Below are 25,899 nucleotides of genomic sequence, written 5' to 3' on the forward strand. Positions count from 1 at the left end.
GTTTTATAGCTGTATTCCCTCTCAGTTACAAAGGCATGCTTCAGCAAAGTCCAAATACCGGCGACCTGTGAGGGTGTGTGTGTGTGTGTGTGTGTGTGTGTGTGTTATGTGTGCCCCTCTCTCACCGTCTAGGAATCTGCTGCCCTCAACTCCTCAATGCTGGCAGCTACCAGCTCAAACCTTATATACATGTGTACATATTGTTTCAATTCCAAAACCTAGTAAGCTCCTATGTAGGCAGCTCCCTACTAAGACAGCATCTTAAATACAATCTGTAACAATCTACATAAGCAGAGATTGATGGTAGCATGTTGCTGAACTACCAACACAATACTCTAATATGATAGTAAACAATCCAATTTTAATCTGAACTATTTTAATACTACCAGTATTGAATAAAATAACCCTGATAGCACATCTACATCATGGAGACGTTTATTTGACGTCTGCATTTAGATCTGCAAGACATATTTTTCAGTTTGTTCATCTGCAATATGTCTTTAAGATGTTTTCTATCAGATGTCAAATAGACATTTGTGATTTAGAATGTACAAAAAAACTGACATCTTAAAGACATTTATCAGATGTTTGTACAGGGCAGATGCTTTACAGATGAAGTGATCTGTAACAAACATACTGCAGATGTGCGTGTGGTATCTGGGAACATTATAACCAACATTTAGATGTTAGCTTATTGTTAAGTTAAAAACAAAATTAGTCTAATAAGTCAAAAAATACATAGTATACATAGATACTGGGGTAAAGTAATATATGTGACCTTGAACCACAAAACCAGTCATAAGGGTCAATTTGTTTTTACATTTAGATTTATACATCATCTATATATAAGAATAAAGAATAAATAAGCTTTCCATTGATGCATGATCTGTTAGGATAGAACAATATTTGGCAGAGCTACAACTATTTGAACATCTGGAATCTGAGGGTGCAAAAAAAAAAAAAGTTGTCCAAATGAAGTCCTAAGCAAGGCATGTTACTAATCAAAAATTAAGTGTTGATATTTTTACGGTAGGAAATGTACAAAATATCTTCATGCAACATGATCTTTACTTAATATCCTAATGATTTTTGGCATAAAAGAAAAATCGATCATTTTGGCCCATACAGTGTATTGTTGGCTATTGCTACAAATATACTCAAGCTGCTTAAGACTCGTTTTGTGGTCCAGGGTCACATACTGTATGTTAAATACTCAATTTTTATACATTTCAGTGTTGAATGAATTATATTTACAATGTTTCAGTTTTAGCATATAGCTTAGCCAATCACACAACACTCAAAACACTCTATAAAGCATAAAAATGCATAGCACACACAAATATTTGGTATAGTCTATTTTAAACTAAATGTTTATACATTTGAAATATATTTATAACAAATATTGTGTTGTTAGTATGTTGCTAATCTAACTGCAATTTTCAATGTATAATATAATAAAGTAGTATTTAAAAAAAATACTGAATGTAAAACATTCACAAACAACACCAAATAATTGTTTTTTCAATAAATAATGGTTACGAAGGAAATTTGTGAAAATGTTTTAAATCTGGCTGAGACGAGGTGTCTGTAGGCATTCCAGTGTTGGAAGCATGTCTTTAAAAAAAGTTTACTTGGATTTGGAACAGGACTACTGACTCTAAACACATCTGACCTTCTGTAAAACAACTGTTTATAAACAGTATGTGTGTGTAGCATATTTGCTCTGGCATTTGATCTGTACTCTTGAGCAGCACTTTGGCTACAAGACGGTGACTTTGCGATGCTTCGGCTGGACCTATAGCAGAACTTAAAGGGAAACACACACAGAGACTGAACATCTAACCTCTACCTCCTTCTGTCGTTATGTCCCTCCCTCTCACAGGATGCTAAAACAGTGACATCTGAAGGTGTGCAGCCAGAGGAAGCAAAAGAAAGCAAAAGCGAGAGAGAGATGTGAGACAGGGGGTCGATACTTGACCATGTCTGTGACCCAGCAGCCTGCCTGCTTCATAATGGGCACAACAACAGATGGCCGTGCAGGCACACACAGACACACCCGCATACACACACAGAGCAGCTGTCTCTCTGCCTCCCACTCCTTTACCCTTTCAGAAGGCCCAAATGTCCAAACCACCATGATAGGGACAGCTGTGTGTGTGAAATAAAGACAGAGAATGGTAGAGTCTTTGTAACGGGAGCATTAGCTTACAATGACAACTCTCTCTCTTTCACTTTCTTTTCTCTCTCCAATTACACCTTTCATTTTTCCACTTTTATAATTCCACTATCCTCAAATCTGTAATGTTGACTTTGTGACTTTGTGATCTTAAGTTGATCTTATTTGAAAGAGCACATGATGGGAGTTAAAGGATGGAGAGATGTAATGGAATATGCTGTGTGAGAGAGAGTGAGTGGGTGTAGATAAACTTACCATCTCTCTTCTTCTACTTGAATGCCGACCGACTGAAACTTGCAGTTCACTTCTGATTGGTTGGTTTCCTCCGGACCGTCCACCTAAACACAGACACACGCACATTCAATATGGATTATGGGTGTCAGAAGTCAATTTTGAATGATTCTTGTCAGATTTGCTTCTGCAAATGTGCTTGTCTTGGTCTATCTAATTTGCCAGTAGATATTTTAGTATTAAATGACGTAGATGTAAAATGTGCAAATAGTATATTTATCAGACACTTTTATCCAAAGCAACTTAAAGTGCATTCAGGCTAACATTTTTTACCTAACATGTGTTCCCCGGGAATCGAACCCACAACCTTTTACACTGCTAACGCAATGCTCTACCACTGAGCCACAGGAACACTATAAATAGTACACTACATTGATGTATACTTAGGCTAATAATCAAAGAATATACTGCAGAGAATGTTAGGGGCTGTGCCCCTAAAAACCTAGTAAGCTACCTATCTAGACAGCATCACAGTGTATAGTATATAGATGCCATATAGTTGTTGTTAATAGTTGTTTCTCAAAACTCAGTAGTCCTACATTCTATTTAAAATGGCCAGCTGAATTTGGAATAGCATCCTGGCATACTAATGTTACTCTTTATGCAATATCTTTATATTGCAGAAATAAAAAAAGAGTTTACTATTATGTTGTTCTGAATGTTCTGAGACACAGTCTATTTCTCCATGAATATGAGATGTGTTATTTAGTTATTTTTATTTTTTTTGTAAATTGTCTCTGCTGTAGTGAATTTCACATATAAATCTTTCTTTGTAAGTTTGGTTTTTCTTATACAATCTGTAACCCTATAGGCAACACAGATGTGCGTGTGTGTGAATGTGTGTGGCCAACCTGTATCCCTATAGACAGGCACTTCCTGAGGGCATCTCTCTTAGCTTCCTGTGAGATGTGTCTTACGCTAGTGGTGGCGGAGGCTGTTGTGATGGTGATGGTGCTGTTGGTCACATGCTGGCTGGCTGGGCCATGGACTTGAGCGTTTGCTGCCTCGATGGCTGCTGTCAGGGCCTTCATGCTATCAATGCTCTCTGTGGAGTTGCTGAGGCCCGACTGGACCGCTGCCAAGGCCCGGTTAGCAGGACCAGCACTGGTGAGCTCACTGTAGGCATCTTGTGCAGATTCTGTGCTGCTCTGAGCTGTTATAGAGATGTATGGTCTGGTGGGTGTTGACCTGGGCGGGACTGGGGGTGGGGTTTTCTTGTAGGTGGTTATACATGATGATACTGTGGAGTAGGAGGAAGTGATAGGTTACTCAGTGAAAATTTGCATAACTTATAAGCACATTCATCAACTGACCAATTAGTGGCTAAATTAATTTTACAGTCAAAATAAAACAAGACAATAACTGTAGGTGCATGATGTCAAAATGGATAAAAATAAGAAATGAAAGTAAAGCTGGAGTATCGTGTAACTATTTAAAGTACCATATAGAGAACAAAACAACAGAAATACAATATATTAGAATAGATTAGGACGAATTAAACAGAGTTGAGTAAAGTACAGAAGAGTAGAGTGGACTTGAGCGGAGTAAAAAAAAAAAACAAGAGTAGAACAAAGCTGAGTAAAATAGAGTGAAGTACTGCTGAGCACAGCAGAATATAACAGAGTAGAATAAAGTTGAGAAGAGTAAAAATAAAGTAAACTAAAATATACTATTATTGAGTTGAGCTGAGTTGAATACAAAATGGTCTAAATAGAGTAGATTAAGTTAAAGTTGGCATATAATACTAGAGTTAGAACAGAAGTATTACAGAATAAAGTTACATAGAATACAGTTGAACAAGTAGAGATGTAAGTATTAGAATATATAATATAACAGGTCAGAAAAGAATTAAGTATAATTCAATGAAAAAGAGTGGATATAATATAAATGGTAATAATAAAATATTTTAGTAGAGTAGAATTCAGTAAACTTGAAAATAATTGTTGTTTAGAACAATAGAACAATGGAATGTATGGAAAAGTAGAATAAAGAGTAGATAAAGTGAACTAAAATAGATTTGAGTAGAAAATGGAAGAAACAGTGTATGATAATATACATTTCAGTAGTGTAGAATAGACTGGCCTAATAGCATAGAGTTATAGAATAATATAAAAGATTTGAGTATATATAAACGGAGCTGAGCAGACTTGACTAGAGTTAACTCAACTGAACAGAGTGGAATAAAAATAAAAAAATAAAAGTTGAGTAAAGTAGACTGGGAATAGAAAAAATTTGATTAGAACAGAATAAAACTAAAGGAAAAGAAAAGTTTTGAATAGAATAGAATAGAACAGAACAGAATAGAATAGGGAAAAAAATAGAATATAATACAGTTGAGTAGAGCAGAATAGTTTAAAAAAAAGTTTAGTACAGAAACAAATAAAAAAACAAAACAGTCATGACATAGAATTGTGTAGAACGGAAACAAGTAGAAGAGTGTTAAGTAGGCACTGTAATGTCATAGTATATAAGAGCATGTTTACAGTAGATTACTGTGAAGTATACTGCCCCAATATCATCCATCTATTTCTGCTCTCTCTGTTCTTCCTGCCCGTGTTGCTTAGAATAGCACAGCTGCTGGAGAAGACTAAACACTGTGTATGTGTGCGTGTGTGCGTGTTCAGAGACTAAACAGTGGCAGTCCATTTTCTTACAGCTCCCTCATTTCCTGCTTTTGGCAGGAGCAGGTTAGTTCAAGCCCAGACACATGCACAAAAACACACATACACACACATTACTCCCGAACACATGAAGGGAATGGATTAGTTGGGAAGATCTCTCTTTTGCTTTATGACATCTGAGCATACGAGGGTGCGTGTGTGTGCCAAAGCGCATCTGTTTTAGATTACGGAACTGTAAGAAGATCATGCGCTGTCTTTTCACAGCTCTCTCACACACAGAAGGGATGTGGAACAGGTTTGTGACTCCGCTCCGTGCATCTGAGTCTATCTAAACTGGGTCACGGTGCATGTGGAAAGTAGGCCAGGCTTTCTCTTTGAACTATTAAGGCACTCGAGCCGGATACTGTGTGCGCTTGTTCTCACCTGTGTGTATGAGTCTGTGTCATGTGTCAAGCGTGTATGTGTGTGTTCTCTGACCCACCCAGTCCTGCGGTTTATTTCTAAAGCCTTTCCTCTCGCTCTCTCTTTCTGTGACAAATGGCAAACCACAGGTCAAATAGCCCAAAACATCCACCCAACTGAAGCCCTTTAAACTACAGTCAGATGTGATTTTCCGAGCTGGGACAATCTGGAATTTCTGATCATATCACACACTAAACTATAAGAGCATTGAAATATTTTTAAAATGTCTTCACTGTCACATTTGATGAAAAAAATCCTGACCCCAAACAGTATCTTCACTGTCCTTTTTGACATATTTAATGTGTCTTTCCTGAATATAAGTATTAATATCTTTCTGAATAATAATAAAAAAAACATACTGATCCCAAACATAAGTGTATTTTAGCTCACACAGTAGACATATTTATTTAACCTTCTAATAAAAAGCGTCAGCTAACAGAAACACACACAGATGCCCCTTCCACACAATTCATGCCAGTGAGGTCAACGGGTTGTCTGGACTCCACAAACTGAAGAGGAAGTCCGTTGCCAGAGAGCTGTCAAAGGCTGAAACATCTCAAAAATAGTGTTTTTACAACATGGGCCACTGCGGTGTGATATATTCTCTAAGACCAGATGTGTAGGACACATCCCAAATTACTTTATTTTCACCTACATGCAAGCACACACACACACACACACACACACACACACACAAAAAGGCATGGAATAAAAACAAGTCGTGCCATGTTAGCAGCATTACGGACTACCTCACAGTTTCCACGGATACACTTTGATGTTCGGATCATGGAAGCGTCACGCCTCTAAAACCGCACACGCACGCTCTCAAGGCCATCGTGTTTATCCAACAGTTGGGAAGTGGAGTGTGATACAGAATTCCTGAACTCCAGCAGGCAGGAACGGAGAAAGAAAAACTCCCTGAAATGATTTCGTCCAACTCTCTCTCAACAAAACCGTCTGAACATCTGCCGCTAGTCTAACACAATCCAAACGCTACTGCAAACAAACTAATTCTGAGGATTGTGGTTAACCTTTAGATCGAGGTCGATTTCTACAAAGAAATGGCAAGTAGCCTAACACACATATTTGATGTCAAAAAAACTGAAATAGTATTTACTTTATAAAACGAGCCTTACTGAAAACTGTAGTTTTCTAGCCATTCGGCCTGCTGGTGGAACATTAATTGGCTGCGTTCTTGGCTCGATAAAGCATTTCTCATTTCAAAAGAGCAAAAGAATGAGCGAGAGGTTAAAGAGGAGGAGGAGGAGGAGAGGGACTCTGTGAATGACAAAACCCCTTTTGGCCCCCGGCCCACAAACTCCTCTTTGTAAAGGCGCATCAAACGAGCGACCGACAGAGGAGTGTGAATGGTGAATCTCCTGGCTAAAAAACACACTACCCCCCGCCCAGGCCAGCGCCGTATCAAAGACGGCCCCTGCTCAACCCCCTTCTCTTCCACTCCTTCACTGCCCCCCTCTATCATCCATTCATCCCTTCTTTTCGGCCCCTGCCTGGAGAAACTCCCCTTTCAGCCTCATGCTTCATTAGGAGGGGAGATTGAACGCACCTCTGGGCACGTCGATGGCAGGACGCGGAGGAAACTAATGGGAGTGTTTGAGGGCTTGTGTGTTAGAAGTGACAAAAACGCTAAAACTCTTTCAAACAGGTTAGTTGGGCTCCCTCTAGTAGATGCCAAGGGAATTATCAGAAAAGCACAAAACACAAAAAGCTATAAAGCCAGAGGAGGGGCTGCTGAGTGTGTGTGTGTGTGTGTGTGTGTGTGTGTGTGTGTGTGTAAGCAGCAGGCCAGGGTGCAGAATGACAGTTCAGCCCAGCTGCCGTGTGTTTAGAAAGGGGCTGATCACTGTTCGTCTTTTTCTCCATCCCTTGCTCTCTGTCCATAGCCAGCTGGAGTCTTTTGTGATAGTGTAGCTGTGGAAACAGGGAGGAACATGAAATCTGTGGCCTTTCTATGAAACTGTGTGTGCGTGTGTGTGTGTATGTGTGTGTGTGTAAAAGAGAAAGAAAGAAGGAAATAAAAATAGACCACCAGGCAAGTCACTGTTGAACTAAAAAGAGTAGAAAAAATGTTCAGCATTTTTTTGAAAATACAGATTTGGCGTGGTTGCGACTGCTAAATGTAAACTGTGTGAGTGGATATGTTTACTAACAGTGTGCGTGACCTACTTTCGCATGTCCTAAGTTCATACACATGGCCAGTTTCCTCGCTGTCAATCAGTGACAAACACTCCCATGCACGCTTACACACACACACACACACACACACACACGCATGCGCCAGTGCTTGGCTAACAGGTGACAAATGAAGAGTCATAATCACAGAGCAAAGTAGAAATAAATCTCAGACCAGACAGGTTATGGCAGTTCATTAAGTTAAGTGTGAAATTATTATGAACGTGGTTTAGAAGATTTTTTATTAAATTAAAAGAAGATCATACGAAAATTCAAAAACAAAACAAAATAATTGAGATGTGGATTAAAAATGAAAAAATTAAATAAAGTAAAAGTAAAAAGTAAAAAATAAAAGTAAAAAATCTAACAAAAAAAATAGAACAAAATGTATTTATAATATATAGCTTTAATTAAAGGTATTTGTTAAACAAATTATTAATATATTGTTTAATCTAATTAATAAAAAAAAATATTGGAAACATTTTGAATTTATTTTATTTTTTTAAGCATAACAAACAAAATTACAGAGCCCCGCACATGACACGCAGGAAAAAATATAAGGCTAAATCGTGTGCACGATTTACTAATTCGTTCCCTCAATGTACTAAAATGTGCACACGATTACTATAGCGTTCCCTCGATTTACTATTTCGTTCACTCGATTTATAAATTGTGCGCACGATTTAGCAAATCGAGCGAACGCAATAGTAAATCGAGGGAACACAATAGTAATCGTGTGCACGTCTTAGTAAATTTTTAAAGATAATGAGCCTAGAAACTTTAACTTCATCTTCAAAGTAGTGGGAGTAGGCATCTGCAGGGGTGCAGGGTCTTAACTTAGGTGATGGATGTCTTTTTTCTATAGTCTTTAAAGACAGACATGCCCTGGTGGAGGACAAGAGAGGCAGGGATGAATGAGGAGAGAGAGAGAGAGAGAGAGAGGCAGTAAAAGAGGATGAGATTAGTTTTAGTGGTCCATTTGCTTTAGTTCCTGTCAGAGCATTCTTGACATCAGTCAAAGTTGGAACACACACAAACACCAAAATAGAACCATCCCGAACTAGGATACACAAAGATATAATAAAACCACAAGACACAATAAACATGAAAGAAATCTAAAATTATAATTTAATACACACGCACACTCCTGACTCACAAATGATCTCCCTTCAAAGCTCAGTTCTGCCCTCACACTCCCTGTGTTTGAATGAGACGTCTACATACCTGTCTGATTACACATCTGCCTGTGACGGGTCACAGAGTGTAAGTGTTTGTGTATTTCTATAAGGATAGATGCATAGATGCATCCTGCACTGCTCCTGCGATGCATTAAATGCAACTGACACATCCATATGAACTTATCTAAATTAGAACATATTGTTACTAGTTTTCATTAGCTTTATTCTCCCTATTAACTAACTATTAACTTTAACGTGTGCCTCAGTAAAGTCCCGATTTGCTTTTAATTGTTGGGTAGTTGTTAAGTTTATGTATAGGACTGGATCAAGGGATCTAAAATATGGTCATGCAGAATAAGACATTAAAATGTTTTATAATAAACAGCCAATATGCTAGTAATATGCATGCTAATAAGTGACTTGTTATAGTGAGAGTTGGTCCCTAAACTATGATACCATATTATGTATGTGTGTATATATATATATATATATACATACATATATAGGCCTTTTACCGAGTGTCTATTTACACTAAGTACAAATAGACCGCCTTGTTGGCAGAGGATATTTACACTAACTCCGCCCACAAACGTGTGCATCCGCTAGTTCACATTACAAAAGACAGTTAACAGTCATCAACTCCAGTGGCGCAGATAATAAAACATGTATCGTACTTATTTTGACGCAATCGACCCGGGTTTGAATTTGCCTTTTGGCTAACTTTTTTTCTCCCTTTTCCAATTTCAAATCACATCAGATCCGAAAAGCATTTATTTTCAGTGAAGGAAATCATCAAAAAGTTGAAAATAAAGTATTGGGTAGGGTTAGGGTAGCTGTAGGGAGGGCTTTATTGCCCCAATAGGGTGGCATCCATTTAATAATTTGAATTAAATTTATAATTTACACTCAATAAGTTATTATTGCATACTGTTTTATAATGTACTAAAATGCTGAGGTGCAAATAATTGCCACTATTTGCAGAAAATCTTGCTATTTTAACATAGTATAAATATAATCTATAGCTATTTGCACTTAGTGCAAATAGCATTATCACTAAAAAAAATGCTTAGTGTAAATAGCATCTATCGCTAAGAAAATATGCTATTTTAACTCAGTGTAAATAGCATTTAATTGCTATTTACACTTAGTGTAAAAAGCACCTATTGCTATTTGCACTTAGTGCAAATAGCCCCTGCCATAATTTTATTAAATGATACATTGTTTAATTTACAAAATATGTATATATATATACATATTTTATATGTATAAAATATATATATATATAAGAGTTCAATTCACCTGTAGCTATGAATAGTATGAACTGTGTGTTTGTGTTTATTTGAAGGTCTTTAGGGTCGAGATCTTGTACATCTCAAGAGGTCAGAGGCCTGGCACTCATGCATTTACATCTAAATACAAAGGAATGTGGTCAAAAGTTCACACCCGACTTACATATGCAGCACACCCAACACACAAATCATGGGACGAGCCAGGAATAAATCGAAATAAATGTACTGTCATCTGAGCACCAGTACTTATTTGAATCTAACCAACTTTCCAGCTGACTAACCACCCTAATAATTACCCGTAACTCACCTATCTCTCTCTCCTTCTCTCCTTCTCTCTTTCCCTCTCTCCCCATCTCCCCCTTCGTGTTTTTTTCTCTTTATGCTTTGTGTCTCCATGTTTGACCTCTGACCCCTGGTATCCTGTGAGGGGGGTTGGGGAAAAACCCGGTTGTGTGGTGGAGAAATGTGTGTGTAGTTTTTGTGAAGTGTGTTGGTGCAGGTTTGGGTTATTCCATGAGTGAAATGGTCTTTAGGAGACTTAAGAGACCCCTGACACTTTGACACGCACACACACAGGGGGTTGGGGGTGAGTGGGCAAGAATGCAAGGAACAAACGAGGAGCCCGGCAGGAGTGCAGGAATGCAATGCATTGTGTTACAAAGACTTCCTAAAATACTAAACTAAGTAGAACCTCACACACACACCTCTTCCCATAAACTCATATAGAGTCAATCTAAGTGGCATGTTGTAATTTTTGGCTTTTTGTAAATGCATGTTTTGAGACTTCAGTGCCAAAGTGATAAATGCCATTAATTGACCCTCCCAAAACATTTAGGGGCAAAAAACACACATGCACAGACACAGAGGACCCTTTCTGGAAAACATGAGATGGTCTGTAATTAAGGTTTGCCCCACCCTCGCAGTGAAAACCTAAACCATCCAACGTACTCACACACACACACACACACACACACACACACACACCAACATACATAGGAGAGGACTAGAAAAGAGTTTCCTGTGGCAGGCAATGTGACAGGATCATGTCAATGACTGCACTTCCTTTCTGTGTGGCCAGAATCAAAGCATAGTGATTCTCAAAGAGAGGCCGTTAAGTTGTAATTACGTAAACTGCACTGTCATCAAACAGTCAAGAGAACCCAGAATCACTCTCTAAAAACAGACTCTGATACTACTAGTTTCTGAAAAAATGTCTTCTAACAGTCTATGTGTTTTCTTAAATCTTCAATTAGATAGCAATCTTTTAATTGACATTAACAAGCAATGTTAGATGTTACAATCTACTACAGTGACAGACCACATTTCACCACATTTAGTAAAGGAACAGACTTTAAGATCCAGCATGTTTCATTGTGTACCTATCGCCATCTACAGAAAGAAAACTAAAGTGTTTCTTCACAATACTGGAATACACACCAGACAACAGCTGATACCACTTTGTTTTTTTTGTTTTTTTACAGCACATTTTTATGAAAATATAAAACAAAACACAGACACACACACAAAATTAACAAAAGTGTTTAATAAAGTCTCTGATCCTCGCACAGGCTGCATTTTTTGATAAACAAAAAAGTCTAAACTGTAATATTGTTATTATATTATTTAAAATATATAATAACCGTTTTATATTTTAACATATTTTAAAAAGTAGTTTATTCCTGCAAAGCTTAGTTATCACCAGCCATCACTGCAGTCTTCAGTGTCATATGATCCTTCAGAAATCATTCTTATATGCTGTTTAAGTTAATTTGCTTAATTAAAACAGATGTGTTGCTTAATATTTTTTTTTAACCTGTAGTACTTTTTTCAGGATTCTTTGATCTTTGATGAATAAAAATTTTTTAATAATAAAAAAGAGCATTTATTTAAAATAGAAATCCTTTCTAACAATATACACTACCGTTCAAAAGTTTGGAGTCAGAACATTTTTCTTCTTCTTTGTTTTTTTTTTAATAAATTAAAACTTTTATCCAGCAAGAATGTGTTAAATTGTTAAGAAGTGATGGCAAAAATAAAAGATTTATATTCTGAATACATTTAGTTCTTTTGAACTTTTTATTCATCAAAGAATCCTGAAAAAAGTATCGCAGTTTTCAAAAAGTATATTTGCAAAACTTTGCATCTCTTTTTTCTTCAAAACTTTACACACAAATCCGAGAATTGCACAAACAAAATGTAAAATGCCTCACATCTCTTGCAAAATGATGCACTGTGTTCAAAACACCACAAACACATTTGGAAACACCTTTGACATAATATTAATTTCTGTTAGATTTGAAAATTGATTCAAAGGCCAAGAATTAGTGTATGGTTTTGCAGATTTGGTGTGTGGTTCTAGTGTTTGAGTGTCAGGTTTCAGTATGAGAAGTAAAGATTTTGATTGTTAAAAAAATATATAATAATAATAATAAAAAAAAAAAAAAATTAATAACAATAATTTTACAATCCCTATACGATAAAATAATACCATTACATATTTAATCAGGACTTCAATATCTGTTTCAGTAGGATTTGTTAGTTTGAAGGGTGTGTGTATGTGCGCGCATGTGTGTGTGTGTGTGTGTGTGTGTGTGTGTGTGTACTGGTATATATGGTTTATAAGGACACAAATGTGTATAACATGGGTACTACAACGTAAACATGGTTTATGAGGACACTTCCCATGTCCACGTAAAACAAAAGGCTTAAAAAACAGTGTTTTATTAAATACAAAAACTGCCAGTAGTTTTCAGTAAAGGGTAGGTTTAGGTGCAGGGCGATAGAAAATACAGTTTGTACAGTATAAAAAGCATTACACCTATGGAGAGTCGCCATAAACTACAAATGCAAGTGTGTGTGTAAAACTGAATCAGAAATGCATTAGATCACCTCCTCTGTAATGTCTTTTAAAAGGTAAGCTTCAGGTCATAGGTTTAGAGCAGGGATTCACATGAAAGCTAGGGGATTATGTGTGTTTGTGTATTTTTCTGCATGCCCACACTAGTAGAGCATTTCAGAAAGCATGTTCATTCTGTCGCTCTCTAACTGACACCCTCTTTCATGTTTCTTTCTCTCACATGCACATATATACTTAAACAGGCTGATTAACTATGGGGAGGAAGAGGAAATCATATAAATCTTAGAGCTTTGAGACACAACGTTTAAGTATAAATCAGCAAAGCACCTTTTATGGTGAGTGAGGGGAGTGCCTGAAAGGAAATGATTATCCGTGCGGCTGAGAGAGAGAGAGAGAGACGGTGACTGAGGAAGGGAGGGAGAGAGAGAGAGGAAGAAAAGTAGCAAGACTGTTTAACTGAAGTGTCTCACTGAGTGATTTGTGAAGTCCTGTAACCACACACGCATAAACTCATCTTCTCAAAGCAAAACTAGCACCCCAAACTACTGATGTAATGATGCAGTGCACATAAATGCTTCAAAAAGATACTATTCCCACGGCACTTTTACACACCTTTTAAAAAATAAAAAGGAATGTCCTATTAAAATTTATAATAAATGCTATAGGTGAAAATTGCACTTTAAACTTCAATTGCAATCATTAGAAAATATTCAAAAACAATTTGCCTGTTGAAAATGACAAATCGTGCCTTGGAAAGTAACTGAACTATAGATTTCAGCTGAAGTAGGCCTGCTAAACCTACTTAAAATGAAATAAAAAATAGCCTATTACTGATAGATAGATAGATAGATAGATAGATAGATAGATAGATAGATAGATAGATAGATAGATAGATAGATAGATAGATAGATAGATAGATAGATAGCATGTTATTTCAAACACGTGCTTTCTTCACTCTCTTTTTGTACTACAGCGCCGTCTACTGCTCAAAACCTGAAGTTTTCATTAACGACACAATGTGCATTTTCAACGTGTTTAATTGCATTACTACCTATATTACATGTATGACGATTACCATCTTTTGTACTTTGCAAAAATCCAACTTGGAGTTCAAAAATATTGATTCGCATCTTATTACTGCAAAGGACTTTTATTATATTCGAATCAATATTAAGTCACCGGATTCAGAGTCATGAGAGTATAATCGATAATGTTGAGATCATATCTAAGCGAGTGTCTGTCCGCATCGATCGACTTCCCTCGAGGGTTGTTCATGACATCACCACTGCCATATTTGGCATTCTGAGTCAGCCCATTCACAGATTCATTACACATCTCTTCCTTCAGACAGGACGACATCGAGATGAGCTCAAACGCCATGATGCACTCAGCTCTATTCTGCTGTAAGACTACATCAAACAATCCAAAACAACCTCTATTAAAATGAAACTAATTAAATAAAGCATGAGAGAAAAATAGCCTATAAAACAAAACAAAAGAGTAAACATTAGAGTACTGTATCAATGACATCATCATCGTATATATCCTCTGTTCCCCAGCACAACAGTTTAAATGAATTAGTTGCCATGGTAACAGCAGCATTATCTGCCTGCAATAAAGAGCTAAATGAATGTTTTGCTCCATTTTTTTCTATTACACTGCAGACATCTTGACCCTTAATATTAACAACACAGTGTCAAAAATAAGGTTTCTTTTTTTATTTTATTTTACAAAAACACTAGGCAATGACTCCAGTAAGATGCTAAACACAGAAACACAAACTCTGGCAACAAGCTTTTATTTATAGAGACCTATCACAGCTAGACTGTTTGAAATTAATGGGAACTTGCCATGTATGCTTTCACATTAATAAACTACACCCATACTGACCCAGTTTTCTGTCCAACTTACACTAACACACTTTTGGGAGAACCACATCACAACTTTTGGGATCATGTCCACAGGTCTAAAAAAAATTAAAATGACACCAGAAAAGAAGGCAATAACAGGCAAATAGTCTCACCTCTCATGAGTTTCTTTATGTGTGTGTGTGGGTGTCTTTTTCGGCTCTGCTAACACCTGCTCCATAATATCACATATGACACACCAAAATAGACTGATGCTGGACAGAGTTCAGAATCTCTCCCTCCCTTTCTTCCTCTCTCAAACATACACAACAAATCATAAATTTGAAATTAATTATCATAAAGCAAAATGTTGAATCTTAAGGCTCATAATATTACTAATATTTTGAACAAATACCTAATAATATGAATCTAATTAAAAAAAAAGTACTATTATAGTTGGATATTATTAATATTATATCATTTGTATTAGGCTTACTAATTAATTTAAACTTAGAATATTTTATATTAGCCTTTTAATGTTTCATTTTGAAGTAGCCTAAAAGCCCCAGGCTCAATCAACTTAGAAACTGCACGAATGTTGACTTGCATCAGACCATTGCAGTATGAGTAAGCAAAATAAGCTCCATCACCTGCGTTCATACTACCAAACACAAACAAACAACTGATACGAGAGAGAGAGAGAGAGAGAGAGAGAGAGAGAGAGAGAGAGAGAGAGAGAGAGAGGGGCGCGTGTACTCACAGAGGCGGCGGATCCAGAAGTCGCACATACCCTGTAATTTTCGGTAAACGGTAACCGGAGAGAGAACGAGAGACAGGAGCGATTGAATGAATCGGCGGGATCTTGTGATAAACTCCAGCTTGGCTTTGAATGGGAGCTAATGACACCGCACTGGATCGAGCTGCTCGTTCAGTCACGGGCGGTAACGGGACCGGCCCACACCGTCACATCCGTTAAATAGGCCTACACCGATTCCCGTAGCTGCCGAACATGAGCACGCGGGACTTCCCACCCCACTGAACCCCCTAACCCTGTATAAATCCTAATAATTATAATAAAATATAAAAATGGTCATAAAAGCCAATGTTAAATGAATGTTATATAATGTTAAAAAATAACAGCGAAATGTGAGTTAGATTTTAAATAACTTATAACTGCCAATAATTGCAAATAAATAAATAGAGAAAAAAATAAATAAAGGTTGTCTATTAGGTCCTACTACTGAGTTTGTTTTCTCTTTCTTTTTCAATCAACTTTTAAATAGGCTATTTACAAATATTATACAAAGAACCTATTAGCCTACATTCCTGCTCGATATAAAGCCATAATAGCCTAATTATTAAAGAATGATTTAAAATGCTGTTCAAAAAATTTCAATAAACAGTGCATGTAAACTTTTCAAAAGTAGTCCTATATCAGCAGTTTATATGTTTTTAAACTTAAAAAAAAAAACTGCACTGCAACTACATATTTATTATGTATTCTTTTATTTAAGCCTTATAGGCCCAAACAAACTTGTCTAAAGACAAAATCTAACTAGAAACTCACACCTATAGTTTTATATAACATTTGTTTTTAATGTGCAATAATAAGGTTTATGAGTTTCTGCTCTAAAACAGATTCTGAGCATGCCCATCAGTGATGCCTAGCAACTTGTGTTTGTGCTCAAGCCCGCCCTCATGTGGCAGAAAAACAACAGTACCTAACACACCTCCCTTCTGTTTCTTCTCTCCCTCTCCTCTTCATCGCACATGACTTCCTGAAGAAATGAAACTTCCTCTCTGCAATCCTTTATAAACTTGTTCCCACACTAATTCCATGCATCTTGAAAAGACAAAGCCTTATTACATACTACTAGAAGCTATTTAAGATGATCTCTCATAGACACAACAGTTTTCAACATAATGTTACCTGATTTAAAGATAAATATTATTAATTTAGAGAGAAACATGATTTGCATTAGTGAGGTCGACTTGAGCTCTGAGACACTGTTTATGTCAGTGATGAATGAGATCATGGACGGTGACATCTATCTCTCAGAGTATTCACTATAGTGCTGATCTGGGGCTGGTGTTTTCTTGTAAGCTAGAGGCATGAAAGCATTATATCCCATTACCCTGGAGAAAGAAGCAGACTGAGAAGGAGAGAGATAGAGCGAAAAGCAGATAATACACACAAAAAGAGAAATTCTCAGACAGACGGTGAGTTCTAATCCTTTAATGCTGTGGAAATTACATTTAGATCAAAGCTGCTAAAAGGACAAATGCAATACACCCATTCGTGCACATCTGTGAGTGTGCATCTATGCATGTAACTTGGGATATGGGACATCTGTAAAACTCTCTCTGGTCATTGCTGGATTTTATGCAAGAGTTACAGCTCTCATGCTCAAATCTGATTGGCCGAGGGACTTTCCAGAGGTGCTGATATACTGTACAGACCAACAGCACTGGGCACTATCAAAACTGTTAATAAACTGATTAATAAACCTTAACAATTCAACCATCCTTTAAAAATTATAATTATGTGACAAAAATTATATAATATTATATAACAAAAAATTGCATGAATGTAAAAAAAAACATGATTATTTGTGTATTTCTTAAAATAATAATATTATAAATCAACAACCAATGTAATATGTTAAAAATATAAATAATAAAAAAATACAAATAATAATATTTATTAGTAGTAGTAGTACCTTTAATGTAATAAATTACAATATATTGTATTTCTATCAACACAATCCTGATCATCAAGATGTAAACTTAATATCAAAAATGTTTTAAAAGTTAATTATAGCTATCAATATAATTTCAGTATCAGTTATTATAGTTATCATCATTATAGAGTATGTGTATTGGACTATTTACAACTAACTGGCCAGATATTGTCAAAAATATACATTATTCAGTATCTTGACACTCACACTATCACACGCATTACTATTTCCACACATTTCCCTTCCCCCCCACACACACACACACACACGCGACCGAAGGGAAATGAACCAACCTTTAACACGCACATATTCACAATACAAACATATTTCAACCTGGAAATGTATGCTCTCAGCCAAGACTGGAGGTTTTTGTTTGTTTGTTTTTGAGCTTTTAGCTCTCTATGATCGATTTCTTCTGCGACAATCGGTCAATAATGTGTATTTGTTGTGTGTTTGTGCAGTCATAAAGCCTGAGGAAAAACATCAGGTTTGCTTGTTTTTCATTTAGTGTACATATAAAGCATATTGGTTGTTTGTTTTCCTTTTGCCTTCAGGTTATGTGTTCTGCCAGTGACTCCTCATGAAGGCCGTTCACATTGACAGTGATTTAACCCCTGGAGACTGGCAAGCTACTGTACTTTTTGTTTCTAGTCAGAAATCTGTAACCAACCGCATCATGAGGGGATCATGTGAGTACGACTGTTTAAACTCTCACATCACGCCAGGATTCATTTGCATAATGCATCAAACCCAAGTGTTGCATAGAAGTTGCTTAGCGTTTCGTCACCAGTGGTGTCATTCTGCCTTAAATTGCCAACTCTCATTGAAAATGAATGAATTCTCATATTCTCTCTCCACTCTTCACTCTACAGGAGGAGAATTTTACTTCTCTCACATAATATATCTAACTGCCAAGCTAAACCCGTCTACACAGTTTGTTTGGGTTAACTGATTAAGTCAATCAAATCTTTCTCCAATCTAATTGGTTCACTCCATGTCTGTTACATAACTCACATAACAGTAGGCCTCCTTAGCACTATGATTGGCTAAATACCCTGTCAGATAATGGCCACCATGAGTAATAGTCATAAACGGTCATAAATAGGCCTGAATGAGTAAAACAGGTGCACAAAAATGGACTAAAACAGTGTTAACCACTCAAACCCAACTAAAACAGCAGCACGCTCAGATACATGAAAAGGAAATGGAGATGGGAAAGGGTTTTTTTTTAACCAAATTCAGCTCAGTCAAAAAGTACAAACACTTCCATCTCTGCAATATACTATGTTTTGAGTCACTGTTGATTTCTGATCTGGAAAAATATATATATACTTTTAGTATAATAATAGTCACTTTTAGTACTTAATATTAACACGACTTTTGGTAACAAATAAAAGTAACCGAGGCATTTAAGGAAACAAAATGCATTTAAAGGGAATATGAGTTACATGTGAAAATTATGTTTAAATAAATGTACAAAATTAAATATAATTGCAAAAACTTTAATGAGACTAGGTTATATTGTACATAGTACAAAAGTTTGGGGTAAGTAAGCTTTTATTTGGTAAAAATGTTTTTTTTTTTCTTTTAAATAAATTAATACTTTTATCCAGCAAGGACTGATCAAAAGTCATCCAAGACCTCTACAATGTTATACAAATATTTCAAATAAATGCTGTTCTTTTCAGCTTTCTATTAATAATAATAATAATAAAAAAATTATCATTAATAATAAGAAATATTTCTTGAGCTCCATATTATCAGCACATTACAATGATTTCTGAAGGATCGTTTGACACCGAAGACTGAAGTTGATATGTTGAAGATTCAGCGCTGCCATCAAAGGAATAAATCATAATTGAACATATATTAAAATTACTATAACTGTTCACAATACCACACTATTTCACTGTATTTTTTAACAATTAAATGCAGCTGTTGTGAGCAAAAATACAAACTTCTGAACGGTAATGTACACACACACACACACACACACAAACACACACATATATAAAGGCTGTCAATAGATATGTTTTTTAATTGCAATTAATTGCACCCTTTATGTATGATTAATCGTACACTTATCATGAAATTAAGCATATACCATTTATCTTGCTTAATATGTTAATTTTATCATTGGTTACTATATCCAGAAAAGTAAACCAAAAGATTGTAGGGTGATTCTCACAAAACGGTATTTTCAAGATAAATTTTGATATCTTTTTTTTAAAAGGACACTTGGGAGCATGGGTCACGGAAGCAGGGGGGCTGGCTGGGTTACTTTTGAGGTCTGGTACAAAAATGATATGGGCTAGAAAAATACATAGTCTACAAGGCTCATATGTAGAGCCGAACCAAGATAAAGTGGGGGCCCTGGCAAAATTAATAGATGTAGAGCCCTTTAAAAAGATTACTTTGTTAATATATCTTTTTTACCTAGATACAACTTACAAAAAGAAGTTAAAATACGTGTAATTAACAAAGGGCTCTTTAACAAAATATCAGTCTTCATCTTTATGGCAGAAGATACAACTGACAGCCTATCTTAGTTCATTGTTGGCCTGAGGTATGTTTTTATCAGCTTAACTAGTTTTATTAGTTGACAACTAATTATGTTAACTCAACTAATTCAATGTAGAACAGCTAAATAATAAACTAAGTAAATGTAATATTTAATTATATTGATTCATGGGCTCCCCACTGGCACATAACTGCCACTATTTGCAATAAGTAGTATAAATAGTTTTTGTCTTCTGTGTAAAAAATAACGTTCCTGGGTATACATTTTTTTGTAATAAAACAATTCTGTTTCATAAACTTGATACTAATAACAGCTTAACATTATTTACCCTTGCCTACCTTTGGGGTCTTTGCTAGTATATTCAAATATCATTATACCTCAATAAGTTAGTTATAGATTAAGAGTTGTTGTTTTTATTATGTACAGATGGCTTGCTGCCGTGTATAATTATTTATGTTGTTAAAATAACATTATTTTCTGTAAATGCATTATCTGCTGGTTTATTAAGCTACTTTTCAATACGCCACATTATACACCAGTACTGTAAAACTGAATGTTAAAGTACAAATTAACACCTAAACACTTTTGTGGGTATGCTACTGTTACCTTTAAAAATCACAGAAGGGTAAAAACATTGGTGTGATGTAAGCAACACAGCTACAACTAATACAACTGATAATAGGTGAGTTAGATTTATAGTGTGTAAATAATCAAGCATTGACAATAATCAGTCATATTGGCGACATCGAGGGGCCCCCAAATAAAATTCTGCTTTGGGCCCCATAAAGGCTTGGGCCAGCCCTGGCTGCTGCTAAGTGCAACCCTAGTTAACCTGTTTGCCAGTAACCCTATTATCAGTAATTCATCTTGCAAATTAATTAAATGAAAATAAGCTATTACCTGCCTTACATGTCCTATTGCTACACCTCTGCTCATATATATGCATGTTTTATCATCAAAAGATTGCGATCTCGATTCAAACACACGCGATCTTATTCCTAAATTACAGTGATTCTGCTATGTCTATTAAACCTTTGAAATCACAATCACATCCACTGATCTATAATATAGAACTGGATTGCTCATGACGTCATTAAAGTGAAGCCGCCGCGCCGCCATATTGGTAATCCCTAGTGTGCATAAACGTTCTATTGAATTAATAGGTAATTGTATAATTTTAATTAGAAAACATCACCTAACAAGTCAGCGTTTATAAATCTGAAGTATTTCTGTACATTATTACAATGCAAACACCCTAGGCATGTAAACGGTTATTTTTTTAAAGGTCGCGAATTTCCCCTACTTATTAAAAAGCTACGTTCATTACAGTAGCGAACAGGAACACGATAACCATCAGACGGACATGACCTCAACATATATAACAACATAAAAACTGCTAACTCTGAAATCTGAATTTATTCAGAGAAATAAATGACTATATACAGTACGGATTTAAAGACATAAAGCTTTATTTCCCAGATAGTAAGTTAAGCTTTTCATTTATAGAGCAATATTAACAACATAATTGTATTATCCATTGTATTATATATTAAAATCCATTTTACATACACATAACATAAAAACGAATCCGATTTGATTGATTTGCTTCAAAACCAGTTAGTTTAGGACAGCGGTTTGAATGTAACTCAATGGTGCTCTCTGCTGGCAGGGATTAGTAAGATGGCAGATCGAACACTTCCGGTGGCTTCACTGTCTGTTGGCAGTTTATAACGCGATCAGCGATCCAGTTATATATGTAGATCAGTGATCACATCGGAACTTGCATTTGCGAAGCCGCTGATCCAGAGAGAGCAACGCTCATCATGTAAAGCTTTATGTTTGAAACAGCCCCACAAACAGTCTACACAGGAGGCTACATTTCTGTGTTGCAAACCTTAAATAATAATGAAAGTATTGGGATAAAAGTATATATTTCTGATATAGACTCAGATGTTGCGGGAGCCACGATTAAAATGGGTCTTTGAAAGTAATTATATGCTGCAAATAATGACTGCAGGCCTGTATGTTGCATTATGCCAGTAGGTGGCGAACAGTGACTGTTGTATGCAATTGATGTCTGTATTTGAAGTTGAATCATTCATTCAAGAGATTCAAAACGAAACAATCGAATAATCGGCTTTACCTTGATTACAATCCTCAACCATCAAAAAATTGGTTTGCTTTATCCAGAGGAGAAAACATAGTTTGTATATCATAGAATGCTTTGACGTTGAGTTCAGTCTGTATTTCACATCGTGCGACAAGTGAGTGAGCTCTCGCGCTCTTCAGAAACAATCACAGAGCTTGTGTTTTAAAGCAAAACACACTGGAATTAACAATTCACTAAAAACGCAATGCGAGTATCTATTATCTCCGTCATCTCTTATGTAATCAGCCTGGTTTTCTTCCTGGTTTTGAATTAATTGCATGTGATAATGCTTTAAAGCTGACTGCCCTAATAATATATATATATATATATATATATATATATATAGGCTATATATATATATATATATATATATATATATATATATATATATATATATATATATATATATATATATATACATAGGGCTGTCAGTCTAACGTGTTAACTTTATTAATTAGTTATAAAAAATAATGCAATTAAAATAGTTTAACGCAGTTAACACTGGCCAAGCCCCCAGACCTGTACGTCATCTTACATTTCATACAGTGGATTGTTGACAAATATGATACAGAGCAACATCTTCGTAAATGAAGTCTTGCCCTAAAATTAAAGATATTGCGGCAAAAAATGCCTCTGTATGAGTTTTTGTCTCATTAATTATTAATATGATAAGCGACACCACACAAGCAGCGAGAGCAATATCACACGAGTGGTGTTTTTGTCATGAAGAACACCAGAGGTGGAAAGTAACGAATTACATTTACTCGCGTTACTGTAATTGAGTAGCTTTTTTGTGTACTAATACTTTTTAAAGTAATTTTTTAAATCTGTAATTTTACTTTTACTTAAGTATATTTTGTTTGAAGTATTGTACTTCGCTACGTTTTAAAACACATTAATTACTGAGTAAAAAAAAAAATAAATTAAAAAAAAATCGCTCCCTGGAAACTATGGCAGTAAATAATGGGCAGGAGGGCAAACTGGCGCTAAAATCACAAGAAAGATGCAGACGGACAAAATAGGCGTTAGTGGTGCAGACACCGCTGAAAACGAAACCCCGTCATATTCTGAAGTTGAACTCGAAGGAAATGAAGTGAACCCCTGGCCATATGTATGCTCTATTATGCAGTGTAAGCTGTACTTGCCTAGGAAGACCAAACTAGCAGCAATCGCAATGACTCACTTAATAACAGTGACTTGCTGACACATACTGGCCATTTTAATTTCACATTTAAAGTATCTTTTGATTTTTTTTAAATAATTAAATTCTTATCATTTCAAATGAGTATTCAACATTTTATGTCTTGTATATCAAAACATTATTCATGCATTTGTAACTGCAGGTTAAATGCATTCTTGTCCTGCACTAAACAGTGTAATACATCTAAATGCCACTTCCAATGAATCTTCTGCATTTCCTCTGCATTAAAAGATGAGCTTGTTGATACTGATTTGCCTGGTAACAGCCCAAATGTTTTATTATTCTAAATAACTGATTCCTTTAATTAAAAACAACTAGTTTGAGATTAATAGACCTATCCCAGGGGTGTCAGACTCAGTTCCTGGAGGGCCATAGCCCTGCAGAGTTTAGTTCTAACCTTGCTCCAGCACACATATCATGTAGTTTTCAAATAAACCTAAATGATTAGATTAGCTGGATCAGTGTTTAATTAGGGTTATATCTAAACTGTGCAGGACTGTGGCCCTCCAGGAACTGAGGCCCTGTCCACACGGACACGGGTATTTTTATAACCGTGACTTTTTTTACGCGGTTCGGCCTTTCGTCCACACGAAAACGCAGTTTCAGGGCACCGAAACCGAACATTTTTGAAAACTACGGCCAGGGTGAGCATTTTCAGAAACGCAGGTTGCAGTGTTGTCGTGTGGACAGTAAAACCGGGGTTTTTGCCTTGCAACGTCAGAGTGTGCGCCGTTATCCGCTGTGTTTGACGTCAGATTGTGCGCTGCTGACTGCTTCTGATTGGCCAAGGTGACTTTACAATTTGGGTTATATCGCCACCTGATGGTGTGGCATGGCTTGACAGCGCTTGATAGCATGTTTTGGCGTTTTCGTTTGGACGGGATTTTTTATTTTAAACGCAGGAGGAAAAACTCCAGTTATAAAAATACCCGTGTCCGTGTGGACTAGGACTTAGTTTGACACCCTTGGCCTGTCCCATTTTGACTCCCTCCCACTGTTAAAATGTAACTAAGTAATTTTTACTCTGAGTAAATTTTAAATGAGCTACTTTTTACTTTTACTTGAGTAGATTTTTAGACTGGTACTTTTACTTGTACTTAAGTAAAATTTCATTAATGTAATGGTACTTTAACTTGAGTAGAATATTTTTGTACTCTTTCCACCTCTGAAGAACACGAGTGCAAATGTGATTTTATACAATAGTTCATTACTGTATATAAGAAGGTAATATTGTGCTATATTTTAAACACAATTTTGTGTGTTTTTGTTAAACTTGGCCAAAGAAAATATTACCTAAAAGCCACAGCAGAATTGCTGTGCATTTCTGAGAGACACAGTGTTGTTTTGTATCTGATTCAGCTGTTTGAACAACTCAAACCTGAATGACTTTTCTTTTGCATAACATTAAAGAAGTGTAATAAAATACTGTTTATAACTAAGCTGTTTCGGTCACTAGTGACATTGCATGAACAAAAAATACTGAGATGTTTCTCAAATTATCTTCTTTAATGATTCATACTTTATGTAAGGCCATTGTAGCCTAAACATTTAACACAATAGTAGATTTAAATTATCTTATGGAGGTATTTTCAAAGCCAAATTTAGTTTGTGATTAATTCAATTAAATAATTGAAGCACCCTGTTATTAATTAGATAACAAATTTCAATTAACTGATATATATATACACACACATACATATACACACATTACAATTATTATAGTACTTGTTGCTTGTCAATAGCCCCCAAGTGTAAGATACATGACTGCATGACTTTACTCCCTCATTTCATCAGTCCATTGCATAACTGAGATTTTTAATTGATTAACAATATTATTTAAGTGAATAATGGCCTGCAAAAGCAATGATGTCTAATACTGATTGACTTTTTTATCAGTGATTTAAGCTTGTGAATAAGAGTTCACAAAAAAACACACACATGGGACACAGTCGATAATGGAGCTTTTTTTTCATGCAGAAATCATTCCCCAAATTCCCAAACCTCATCTCCATCTATAATGTTCCTGTCTCTTTCCTCTCCCTCATTCTAATTTGTCTCAACAGTTCTTTCTCTTTCTCTCCGCCCTTCATCCCAATTGTCTGTAAATGTTTTTAATTAACTGACTACAACCCTGATGACAGTGTGACGAGGAGAAAGAATGAGACTCTATAATCACTGTAATTAAACAACTCGCCGCACAAAAGAGAAGGAGGGAAGAGACCTTGGCTCTCTCTGTTCATACAGAGGAAGTGACAGAGAGAGTGAAGGATGGAAGGAGGAGAAAAATACTGTTCAGAGGGAAAGTAGGAAGAAACGGTACACTCTTAAAAAGAAATGTTTCAAGAAGGGTTTTTACAGCAATGCCATTGAAGA

The 25,899-nt window shown here is 35.9% G+C and overlaps 1 protein-coding gene across 5 annotated transcripts in view; it reads right to left on the reverse strand.

Annotated features, from left to right (window-relative positions):
* Positions 1-25,899, reverse strand: part of LOC132115980 (disks large-associated protein 1-like) — a 142,078-nt gene that overhangs the window by 9,810 nt on the left and 106,369 nt on the right. For all 5 annotated transcript variants that reach the window (XM_059524456.1, XM_059524454.1, XM_059524455.1 and 2 more), the window contains 2 exons: positions 3,319-3,707; positions 2,432-2,514 (listed from right to left, as the gene is read on the reverse strand). In XM_059524456.1, coding sequence (XP_059380439.1) covers positions 2,432-2,514; positions 3,319-3,707 — 472 coding nt within the window. The remainder of the gene's footprint in view (positions 1-2,431; positions 2,515-3,318; positions 3,708-25,899) is intronic.

Source organism: Carassius carassius, chromosome 35 (assembly GCF_963082965.1).
Source record: "Carassius carassius chromosome 35, fCarCar2.1, whole genome shotgun sequence".
NCBI lineage: Eukaryota > Metazoa > Chordata > Actinopteri > Cypriniformes > Cyprinidae > Carassius > Carassius carassius.